Genomic DNA, 12,282 nt, shown 5'->3' with positions numbered 1-12,282 from the left:
GCAAGTTTGGGAAAAGCAGGTAATTTCTTGTGCAAAATATAGAGTAAGAGTGGGAGGAGGGATATTGGGAGATTCCAAAACTCACTCCGAGAGCATGCTAACATCTGTCCTCCTATCTCGAATGTCAGATGAAAGGAAGTACCTTCTATCCTGCTCACTTGTTTGTATGTTCACTTCCAATGAGACTGTTAGTAGCTGTAATAGCCATTGCCATTTGTGGAGCTTACCCTATACCAGCATGAAAAAACAAAGACTCAAAGAACTGGCACATGCCTACTGAAGTTCAGAGAGCTAGGACGTGACAGAGCCAGGATTTGAACCCAGATCATTGAACTACACATCCACACACAGAACTAGGTGATATTGCCCTCTGCGATCAGCTTTATCTCCTTACAGCATAATATAGTATCCTCAGAAAATAATCTCCAAGTGAGAACATTGAATCACCTCCCAATAGTAATTCTCTCAAGGACACTTCGATGCCCTAAATTGAGGTGACTTTTTTTTTTAAAGATTATTATGTATCTTGAGTGAGTACCATGAACCACTGGGTACAAGATGTGTCTCAGTGACTGATTTTCTGTCTTCTGGCCTCTCGGGGTTCCCTGCCAGCCAGGGCTCTGATCATGAAAGGTATATCATGTTTGTGCTCTCTTCTCTTCCCACAGGCATGCTTGTGTTATTCGTGGCCAAGTGATGACATCAGATGGAACCCCCCTGGTTGGTGTGAACATCAGTTTTGTCAATAACCCTATCTTTGGATATACAATCAGCAGGCAAGATGGCAGGTAGGAGACCTTCTATGAGTCAGAAACAGTGAAGGTCCTGCTTCTGTGGTCTGGCCATATAGCTGCTGCTGGACTGATAATGTGGAAAGAGGATGGGTCTTGGACTCAGAGGGCCTGAATTCAAATGCGCAGCTCTGCAACTTACTAATTGTATGACCTTGTACCTGACTCTGGCCTGTGTCCCTTTGACTCTAGATTTAGCAGTTTCTTCTCATTTGGTTCTCAGAGTAAGGAGAGCGTACCTTATACATATCCTGTTCCATGACTTATGATATAAAACAGTCATGTGAACCACTTTCTACAGAACAGACAGCTTGAGAAATCTCAGCCATTCCTGTTGTGTGGTTTCCATCCTGCAGCTGCCTAGATCTGTGCAAGCCATTTGGGTGATGACAGAATTCTGACCTTTGAATTCCTCCAAGAACCATCAGCAGAATGAAGTAAAGCTTCCTTAATGGCCCTAGCTCTCCCACCTGCTGTGCATCCTAGGATAACTCTCCTCACCTCTCTGTGTCTTGGCTTCATCTGTTAAATGGTCCTAATGCTGTTTCTTTCACAGATTGGTTTTGAGGGTTAGATGATATGGTGGATGAGGAAGCACCTGGCACACAGTATGTGTTTAATAAATCTTAGTTCCCTACCACACTTTGATTCATTGCTGTATTTGCAGTGTCTGGCACATAATGAGTATACAATGAATATTAGCTTTTTGTTAAAATTACAGATTCTTGAAGAAGGTGATGTGACAGGATAGGCAATGAGAATATTTTGGAGAAAAGGAAAAGAGAAGGAGGAAAGTAGAATATTTAGGCTGTCAGTGATGACAAGTCCTCTATTTTTAATAAAACCAGGTGGTGGCAGTCCATCTGGCTAAGCATGGGCCCATAAGGTTGATTTTCACTCTGTGTTGGAAATTATGCTCCAGCTTGATTGATTTTAGCACCTCTTTAATCCAATATCAGATGTGAACATGTCCCGGCCGAGGTGATAATGAAGTAGAGGCTCATCTGTTTGTAGACATGTGTGCCTCTTAGATGGGGTTGGCAAGCTTGGCATGGGGTGCCCCCTCCCTGCCTCTCACTCCATGTGAAAAGGAAGAGGCCCAGCTGGAAGACGTTAGTGGCCAGTCCAGGGATAAACTGGCCAGGCCAGGCCACTGTTCCCTACCCTGTACACCTTCCAACCCAGGAGGGCCCTCATGAAGACACCCGCTACAGCATGAAGGATGCTGCCTGCTGTGTGAAGGTGGCAGATGTGAGCCTCCTAGGCAACAGGTATTCTGACCACATTATTACCTGCTGTGAAACATTCATCCAAAAGAGGCCTTTCAGGACTGCCTTTTTTTGCCATGAAACTTGCCAGTCACTCCTGTGAGATGGCAAATCATCAGTCCTTATGCCCTGTTGTGGTTGGTTAGAGTAGATTCAAAAAACACACCCAGTCTGGCATAAGTTCGGTGGCCTTTGGGGAAAGCTTACTCTGACACCTCCCGATTCCTCCTGTTTGTGCTTCCTCTGCAATTTCTACTGCCCACTGAGAGCATGGAGCTAAATATCAACCATGTTTCCTGCATCAGCCTCCTAAATTACATCACAGTAGCCAGAATTGCTGCAATAGAGCTTGAGTTTCAGATCAATTCTTGCCAGTGCATTTTGGGACTTAAATTTTCTTCCCAACTCAGCCTAATGTATGGGAAAGTTATCACTTGTTATCACTTGTTCTCTCAGTATCCAAAAATCTCTGTCATATGTGAACAGATATCACTGCCCTCCCACCCTTCCTTAACTCACCTTCTTTCTTACCTCTCATGCCTTAGGAAAAACCGTAAGACTAAGAGATATAGTCTGGAAATAACAGTGTGGCAAGTGGACTGAAAGTCCAGGGACCCTGTATTCTTCGCTTTCCAGGAAGGCACCATGATACTTGCCCTCATTCAGCTCCCCCACCCCTACACACACGCGCACGTGCGCGCATGCATGCACAAACACACACACACACACTTGCTGAAATCCCAGACTTCACACCTTTATAGGAGCTTACAAACAGAAAACAGTAGCAGAGAAGTTAGCCAAAGAGATCATTTTAAAAAAAGGAAAATAGAGGCCATGAAGACAAACTAAAAGAATAACAGGCAAGAGATACAGATTAGGTTCGTTGAATTGAAAATTGGGGGCCAGGCACAGTGGCTCACATCTGTAATCTCAGCACTTTGGGAGGCCACGGTGGAAGGATCACTTGAGCACAGGAGTTCAAGACCAGCCTGGGTGTTCAAGATCAGCCTAGGCAACATGGCAAAACCATGTCTCTATCAAAAAAATATACAAAAATTAGCTGGGTGTGGTGGCATGCACCTGTAGTCCCAGCAACCCAGGAGGCTGAGGTGGGAGGATCGCTTGAGCCCAGGGAGGTCAAGGCTTCAGTGAGCCATGATTGCCCCACTGTACTCCTGCTCTCCAGCCTGGGTGACAGAGTGAAACCCTGTCTCAAAAAACAGAAAGAAAGAGAAAAGAGAGGAAGGAAGAAAAGGGGAAAGGAAAGAGACAGGGGGAAAGGAAGAAAGGAAAGGAGAGGAGGGGAGGGGAGAGGTAGGGGCCAAGACAAAGGAATGTGTGAGGCCCTGTGCTTTTCCCATCTATTATCCCATCAGTATAATCAATAATCCTGCCAAATGATTATGATCATCAGCTTCTTTTTACAAATGAGAAAACTGAGGCTTGGAAAGGTGATATAATTCAGCCATGGAGCAAGTAGTAGTGTTCAGAATGGCCCTGCACTGTTTAGGCTTCATATGACACCCAGGCCTTCCCTTTGGGGTCACATTCACATTCATATCCAAAGCAGGGTTTCCCCTCCAGAGGAGCGGGCCTAGCCCCAGCTCATTACTTGCTCTTGGCAAGGCCAGCTGCCCTCTGCTTGCTCACTGCCTTGGGAATATGTCTTTTCATGTTTGTCTTTCCTCCCTCCTCATATACAACCTCTCATGAAGGGAGCTTATAAGTCTGGCTGAAATTCTGTTTGACAGTTAAAAATGTTCTATCAAGGCACAGATGCTATTCAGTTCCATGACAGAAAAATTGTTCTTTGAGTATTTCCCCAAATTCATGGGTACTCTCCTAGAGAGCCAAAACCTGAATTCTTGATTCAAAATAAACCCCACCCCAGGTGTTTCTCTATCACTGAATGATGGTCAGGCCCAACTTCACCTCAGTGAATGCGGAACAGGCAAAGGGGTGCTAGCTCCTGCAAAGGGTGGAAGAGTCAGGCTGTGGAGCTTGGAGCCCCAAATCTGGGGATGCCATCTACCAAGAGCAGAACTTGACACTAGGACAGGATGGTTCCATGCAGAATCCTTGCAGTCTCTGGAGGAGAGAAGAGCAAGCTGCAGGAATGGGCCCATTCCCCCATGGTGGATTTATCAGGGTCAAAATCAGACCCTGCACTGAGGTCTCCCACACCAACTGCACAGGTGAACCTTAGATTTAACTGCAGTAACAGCCAAAGTGAGAAGGGACATAGGGTGTTTAGCAGATGTCAGTTCAGGAGCAGTTGATGCTGTCACTCATGCATTTATTCCATCAACTTTTAACCACCAAGCACTGGGCTAGTTTCTGAAAAGACAGAGGACTCGATGTCCCTGGGCCAGAGAGCTCAACAAGCAATCACAGTGCAATGCCATGCATGTGGGGCAGTGGAACCCAAGGAGGAAGCCGGAATTCTGGCTGACTAAGGCTGTGTGGAGGAGGTGAAGTTTGAGCTATGCAGTTTGATAGTTAGGAGTTCTCCATCCAAAGAAGCCAATGAAGACAGGCCTTGAAAATACCTACTACAGCCAGGTTGTGATAGAAGGAACGGACTAGTTTGAAGTCACCCCAGCAGATAGAAATCAGGCCCAGTGAATAAGAAGCTGGAAAGAGAGGGATTCACACTCAGTTTAAAAAAAAAAAAAAAAAAAAGTTCTAACAGTCAGAACTAAACTAAAACAGAATAGTCCTCCTGTGGATATAGCAATCTCCTCATCTCTGGAATTGTGTAAGTAGGAACTGAATGGGCCTTTGATGGTGGTTCTACAGAAGAAACTGATGCATCAAATGGGAGGGGGACTAGGTCAGATGACCATTAAATTCCTCTCCAGTGGTTCACCTATTACTTGATTTAAACTTTCTGTTTTAAGAAGGGAAAGGACACAAAATTCTAGTCTAATATCTTTTTTTTTTTTTTTTTTTTTTTGGAGACAGGTTTCACTCTGTCACCCAGGCTGGAGTGCAGTGGTACAATCTCAACTCACTGCAACCTCTGCCTCCCAGGTGCAAGCCATTCTCCTGCCTCAGCTTCCCAAGTAGCTGAGATTACAGGCGCCCACCATCATTCCTGGCCAGTTTTTTGTTTTTAGTAGAGACGGGGTTTTATCATGTTGACCAGGCTGGTCTCGAACTCCTGACCTCAGGTGATCCACCCTCCTCAGCCTCCCAAAGTGCTGGAATTACAGGTGTGAACCACCGTGCCTGGCCTAGTCTTATGTCTTATTGCATGATGGGGCTTTAAGTAGCAGCCACACTATGCCCTGTTTTTACTCCAGCAGAGCCAGCCTACAGGATTAGTGATGTGCCTTGGTTCACATGTGGCCCTCTTTTCCCATTGTCTATAATCTGAGTCCATCTGATTTCTAAACATGTGGCTGCAGAACCCTCAAATCAGGTTCCTGGTGGGGCTGGACAGTGTCAGAAACATTGGGTGTACAGATAGAGAGGAACTCAGTTTTCTTTGATGTTCTAAAGTAAAAGTGCATGCCAAGGCTTGGATGGGAAAGTGCCTTGCTAGGTTTGTCTGCAGGTGATTGGAGTTAAGATGCCAGCACCAAACAGAACTGCCAGTATGTTTCTGGCTAGGTCCTTTTTGGACACAAGATATTCTGGGGTGAGGCAAGGAAGACTCTGCCTGTACAATCCCCACAAGCCTGAAAAAAGAAGGGCTTAGCAGGGCGTCATCTAGGATCAGGGAAGGCCTGAAGACCATCATAGAGCAGACCTATTTGGTGTGACATTGATGACAGAACTAGGGCTAGGGCCGGGCGCGGTGGCTCAAGCCTGTAATCCCAGCACTTTGGGAGGCCGAGACGGGCGGATCACGAGGTCAGGAGTTCGAGACCATCCTGGCTAACACGGTGAAACCCCGTCTCTACTAAAAAATACAAAAAACTAGCCGGGCGAGGTGGCGGGCGCCTGTAGTCCCGGCTACTCGGGAGGCTGAGGCAGGAGAATGGCGTAAAAACCCGGGAGGCAGAGCTTGCAGTGAGCTGAGATCCGGCCACTGCACTCCAGCCTGGGCGACACAGCGAGACTCCGTCTCAAAAAAAAAAAAAAAAAAAAAAGAACTAGGGCTAGGAAGGCAGGTTTCTCCTCAGACCTCCCCAGCATCATCCTCAGAGGCTGATGAACAGAGGCTGGGCTGCGAGCTCTCCAGACGCTGTCACAGTGATCTCATCTCAACTAGGAGGCTGGCACTCAGTCTTCTGGTTCCCCTTTCATTTGTAAGATACTGTGATTCTAATTGAGCCATCTTTAAACTGCTTAGCTATTTTGTAATTGCAAAGGCCATTGTTGAGTAATCTATCACAATTAGAGCTAAAATTGCTGTGGAGTCATAGAATCTTAGAGACTTAAGAATAATCCATTTGAGCTTTTGCATTTTACAGATGAAAAAAATGAGGATCAAAGAGGCTAAGTGACTTATCCAAGATCACACAGTAGTTGGAGGCAGAGCCAGGACCAGGCCCTAACACCCAGATCAAGGCTTGTTCTGCTTCGTTCCCTGACTTTTCCCTGGGCTTCAGCTCTGACGCAGTTGAAAGGCCCTAAGTACCAGCAGCACCACTGTCAGCTCTTGTGTATCCTGGAAAATGACTCTCCACAGCAGTGGTTCCTTTCAGCAAATTCTCTATGTGAATCATTTTATGGGGGGAAAAAACCCTGCTTTCTAAAATCACTGCCATTGTTTGGAGCTGCAGTCAAATCTTTAGGCATTAGAGCCTCCCTCAAGAAATGCTCAGACCCTTTGGTATAATTTTCTCTCCTTTCTTGGTCTCTTTCTTTCTCATCCTGGTTCCTGCTCTTTCTGCTCCCCACCCCTTCTCAACCTTCCCCTCCCAAACAGTTTTGACTTGGTGACAAATGGCGGCATCTCCATCATCCTGCGGTTCGAGCGGGCACCTTTCATCACACAGGAGCACACCCTCTGGCTGCCATGGGATCGCTTCTTTGTCATGGAAACCATCATCATGAGACATGAGGAGAATGAGATTCCCAGCTGTGACCTGAGCAATTTTGCCCGCCCCAACCCTGTCGTCTCTCCATCCCCACTGACATCCTTCGCCAGCTCCTGTGCAGAGAAAGGCCCCATTGTGCCAGAAATTCAGGTACCCAGCTTTCCTAACTGCATTCCACCACACTTTTATTTCATTCTGGGGATGGAAGAGGATCTCAGAGACAGTGGAAAGAGAGAAAACACCTCTGTAGGGCTTGGGTCAGGTCCTATCAGCCTGTTATGCAAAATCCAGCCACCAAACCCCACAACGGGCATGGTGTAAGGGCATGAGGGGCACCCCTCTTACAGACAGAAAACACTTGAGCACCTGGAACTGCCTAGCACACTCTGGCTTATACTAAATTCTCTCTGTCTTTCCACTCTCCTGGTTAGTTCACTTCTGCCTACTTTCCTTTTCCCCAGCATCCTATGTTCCTCTCTCATTATTTCTGTTAAAAATATTTAAAATAAATGGTCCTATCAAGAGGAAGGAGCCAAAGGATCCCGAACAGTGAGCATTATAATAAAGATTAAATGAGAAAAATATATATGAGGTGCTTAGCACAATGTCTGTCACCTAATAAGTACTCAATAAATTTTAGCTGTTATTATTAAGATTATTTAACACACGCCGCCTTCACGCCAATTAAGGCCTTGGCTCAAATCTATATATACAACCGCTTTACTTAACCATCATTAAAAGAAGGTAATTGGGAAAGATGCATTTTAATCTGATGGAAATCAAGATAGATATTTTCGCCTAACAAAGCTCCGCTAGTTGAATTTCCTTCGCTGTCCCCAGCCCAGTTTCTAACGACAGCAGTGAAGGCCTGAGGAAGAGGAGAGATGTCAGTGCAGAAGCCCAGGAGAAGTCCTGGCTGTCTCACCTGCCCGAGGAGAACTCAGGCGATGTGCCTATTAATAGATCGCGGGCGCTGGTGGAGCAGGGAGTTTATACATTTTTGTGTGTATGTTTCATGCCTGGCTGAGCAAACACCTTTCCGTGCGTACCCTGTTGAGTGGTTTCTGATGCCAGCCAACAAGAAGGACATACAATCATTCCGAAATTCTCATTGCGCTCACAGGTTGAAACCTCCTTTTCAGAGATTCAGTGCCTGTCTCCCGTCTCAACTACCAGGCTGACCTTTCTTATGAAATGGTTGTCAGTGGAGACAGAGCTTGCTGGAGAGAAGTGATTTGTTACTCAACCCTGGCTCAGCTCCAGCTAAACATTTTTCCCAGGAGCAGGGACTCTGGAACAAATGGGGTTAAAGGTCGCACCCTCTTTACAGTGCTCCCTGAGCTGGGTGCCTGCACATTCAGTTAGGGCAAAAACCTTGCTTATTATCAGATTCATGAAATACACATAAACAAACTCTTGGATTTTCCCAGTCCTCTCATAGGTTAGCCTTTGCAAGTGCTGGGAGATATGAATTTTAAAGGGTATGCTAAAGAAGGTAAATATTTTTCAGAGCATCAGGATGGCACTTCAGTCATGCCAGGGGCTTACCAGGGTATGAGTCCTGCTTTGCCTTAAACTTGTAAGCTACAGTTTAGGAAGATTGCCTTGGTTTAAACCCAATCCCTAAAATGTCCTGTGTTCAGGAGAATGAGGTGAGGGTAAGCGTTCACACTTGTCTATGAAATGGACAGGATGAAAAAGGCATTAAGAAAATGTGGCACATATATACCATGGAATACTATGCAGCCATAAAAAAGGATGAGTTTGTGTCCTTTGTAGGGACATGGATGCAGCTGGGAACCATCATTCTTAGCAAACTATCACAAGAACAGAAAACCAAACACCACATGTTCTCACTCATAGGTGGGAACTGAACAATGAGATCACCTGGACTCGGGAAGGGGAACATCACACACCAGGGCCTATTATGGGGAGGGGGGAGGGGGGAGGGATTGCACTGGTAGTTATACCTGATGTAAATGACGAGTTGATAGGTGCTGACGAGTTGATGGGTGCAGCACACCAACATGGCACAAGTATACATATGTAACAAACCTGCATGTTATGCACATGTACCCTAGAACTTAAAGTATAATAAAAAAAAAAAAAGAAAGTAAAAAAAAAAAAAAAAAAGAAAAAGGCCCACATCCACTGTAAACATAGGGTAGAATAGCCATTGTCCCTTGAATAGATATATTAGCCTCAATCGATTTAATGTTCCTATCTTGAAACAGAGCCCAGAGCATCAAGCTGATAAAGTTGTCTGCTTTTGCTGTCTGCCTGGGCATGCTGGCATTCATTTAAACTTTCTGACTTAGAACTGGGCTCATTGCACCCAGTAGCTAAGTGACCTGAGCATTCCCCAGGTCACAGCCTTCCCCACTCTGTTCATCTGGCACTGCAGCTGGGGCCCAGAGTGGCCAGAAGCTCTATGCAGGCAGTCCAACCTCTCTCTGTGGATGAGCTGGGGCTGTGAACCACAGGTCCTGCCAGGCTGTGGTCTCAACTCTGCATAATTATTTGTTTGGTCAATATCTCGTAGTCTCTGTTTAATTTCCTGAAAATGAAAGTCATTTGGGACAGATCTCATTTGAAGAAAGTTTTGAGAAAGAAACCATCCTTCCTGCTTAGGCAGCTGGCCGCAGCAGTCTCTTTTCATGACATCCCTGCTGCCAGCACCACCAGCAGCAGCAGCAGCACTGCATGCCACCTGACAACGTTCCTGTGCTAGGCACTCTACCTATGTGACCTTTCTCAGTCCTCACACAAAGCCAGGGAGGAGACCGAGATTCAAAGTTTCCGTGAGCTTTCTAGGATAACACAGCTCATGAACCAGTAGCAATGTGATCTAAGTATTTTATATGCATATCCTATGTGTTCCTCTCAAAACTGCAATGAAATGAGTGCTGTCATCCCTGTTGTACAGAGCAGGAGGCTGAGGCTTGGCGAGGTGAGGTGACTTTTGCAAGGTCACCACATGAAAACTGGCCCCAGAAACCAGGTCCTCTGACATGTTTTACCCCTCCCCAATCTTTCTTCCATCTCGTTTATGTTTTTCCCTTCCTCCTCCACCTCCTGCTTCTCTTCACCCTCTGCTTCCCCTCTTCTTTCCATTGTCTCCTCTTTTCTTCCCCCTGCTCTCTCCTGCCTTTCCCTCTACCTCCTGAACACCCAGAGTCCATGGGGCTGCACCATCTTCCCTCCACTGGGTGAGTCGACGACCGTCCCTTGCTGTAATCTGCCTCTGCTTTCTAGGCTTTGCAGGAGGAAATCTCTATCGCTGGCTGCAAGATGAGGCTGAGCTACCTGAGCAGCCGGACCCCTGGCTACAAATCTGTCCTGAGGATCAGCCTCACCCACCCGACCATCCCCTTCAACCTCATGAAGGTGCACCTCATGGTAGCGGTGGAGGGCCGCCTCTTCAGGAAGTGGTTTGCTGCAGCCCCAGACCTGTCCTATTATTTCATTTGGGACAAGACAGACGTCTACAACCAGAAGGTGTTTGGGCTCTCAGAAGCCTTTGGTAAGCCTCCCGGCTGCAGGACTCAGAGAATAGCACTTGCAGGAGCACTCTTTCTACCTCCTTGGTTCCTTTTTCCTTCCTTCCTCTTCTCAGATCAAAAGTACCTAAGGCTTAATTGACCTTTCAGACCTGTTCGTGACTGGCCAGGACCTAAAAGAATGTACTGAAAGACCTGAGTGTGGAAAACCCGACTGTTACAATAAGGCTGCAGAACCAAAGGGCCCTGGAAAGTGCCGTACTGGCTTGTGAGGGGCTAAAAGAGGGCATGCGCCACAAAGGCAGGACCAGGTGGACATTGCCTGGCCACCCCACAGCCATCCTGTGGGAACTTACCCATTAAAATAGGAAAGCTAAAAAATTGTTTCTTTTTTTTTTTTTTTTTTTTTTTTGAGGTGCAGTAACTAAGATTCTTCCTCCATCAGAAATGCTTTTTGGCCTCTTTACCCAGTCAGAGAAGTCACCTCTTTGTTGTTGTTATTGCTGTCTCTTTGTAAGATGAAACAGAAATTGGCTGTAACCTCACCTGGAGTCCCAGCCTCACTTGGCACTTGGGCTTCCAGGGGCTGGCTGTATGCATTTCTGCTTCCAGATTAGAGGAGGTCCCAGGAAGGGCTCAGAGCTGGACTCTTAGCAGGTCTAACCCTGCAGAGCTGATCCACCAAGCACTTAAGAGTAACCGTCCAGCAAATCCCTTCTCGTCTTGAACCCCATTCCAATTTCATTCCCTTAGGTCCAGAAAAGGCAGAGATTCAGCAAAGACAGAATGAGGAAGCCGAGAAGTAATGTTATTTAGAAAGGAAGGGAGGGAAGGAGGAAGAAGAAGAGGGGGAGGGAAGGAGGGAAGGAGGAAGAGAGGCAGGGAAGGAGGAAGGAAGGAGGGAGGAAGGAGGGAAGGAGGAGAAGCAAGGAAAGGAGGGAGGGAGAGAGGGGGGAAAAGAGGAGGAGGGAGGTGGGAAGGAAATGAAAGAATGTTGCTTGAGCACCTGCTGTGGGCAATGTGTGCGCCTGTACATTAGCATCTCAGTTAATCCTTATACTCTGTGAGTCAAAAATTGTCACCCCCAAATTCTGCATGAAGAAGTTGAGGCCCAGAGAAGTGAGATGACTTCTCAGTGACGCACAGCTAGGAAGGAACAGAGTTGGATTTATTCCAGATCTTTCCTCTGGGTTCGCATCCCATCCTACCCAACAAGGGCACAGTGGGAGCAAAGGTGCCATCTCTCACTGTTCATGATCCCTTCTGTAGATCAAGCCACTTCTGTCATCTTTTTTAAAATGAGGCCTTACAATCTCTTGAGATAAAATGAGCACTTCTAGTGCCCACCAGTCAGTGAAAAAGGGAAGTGACTGGGTTGGAGTCACTTTCCTAAGATCACAAGTGACCGGTAAGAGGCATAGTGGCTGCTTAAGGAACTCAAGCCATGGGGGAAGGGGTCACAGGGACGTCTTCCGGCCCAATGCCCTGTTGCCATAAATGGTCGGCAGTCTTTTGTGGCATCTACAAGAAACTTTAAGGAGCTGCTCAATTGTTAATTCCTGTCTTGAGCATGTAGTAGGATATTGTCCACTGGAAAATAGTGCCTGCCCAGAAAGACGCTTGGAAGAAATAACATTCCTGTCTCTGCTGGTTCCTTTCCACAGTCCAGTTACAGGGCTTTTTATACACCCAGGGTCAGGGAGGCTGTCATGTTTAGCCTTCATCCCAGTGA

The 12,282-nt window shown here is 46.6% G+C and overlaps 1 protein-coding gene across 24 annotated transcripts in view; it reads left to right on the top strand.

Annotated features, from left to right (window-relative positions):
* The window catches only part of LOC105468948 (teneurin transmembrane protein 4), a 3,228,145-nt gene that overhangs the window by 3,147,469 nt on the left and 68,394 nt on the right, over positions 1-12,282 (top strand). For all 24 annotated transcript variants that reach the window (XM_071075888.1, XM_071075902.1, XM_071075903.1 and 21 more), the window contains 3 exons: positions 669-788; positions 6,939-7,200; positions 10,306-10,573. In XM_071075888.1, coding sequence (XP_070931989.1) covers positions 669-788; positions 6,939-7,200; positions 10,306-10,573 — 650 coding nt within the window. The remainder of the gene's footprint in view (positions 1-668; positions 789-6,938; positions 7,201-10,305; positions 10,574-12,282) is intronic.

Source organism: Macaca nemestrina, chromosome 12, assembly GCF_043159975.1.
Source record: "Macaca nemestrina isolate mMacNem1 chromosome 12, mMacNem.hap1, whole genome shotgun sequence".
NCBI lineage: Eukaryota > Metazoa > Chordata > Mammalia > Primates > Cercopithecidae > Macaca > Macaca nemestrina.
Note: the sequence above shows the minus strand (reverse complement) of the source record. Positions and strands in the feature narration are given on the sequence as shown.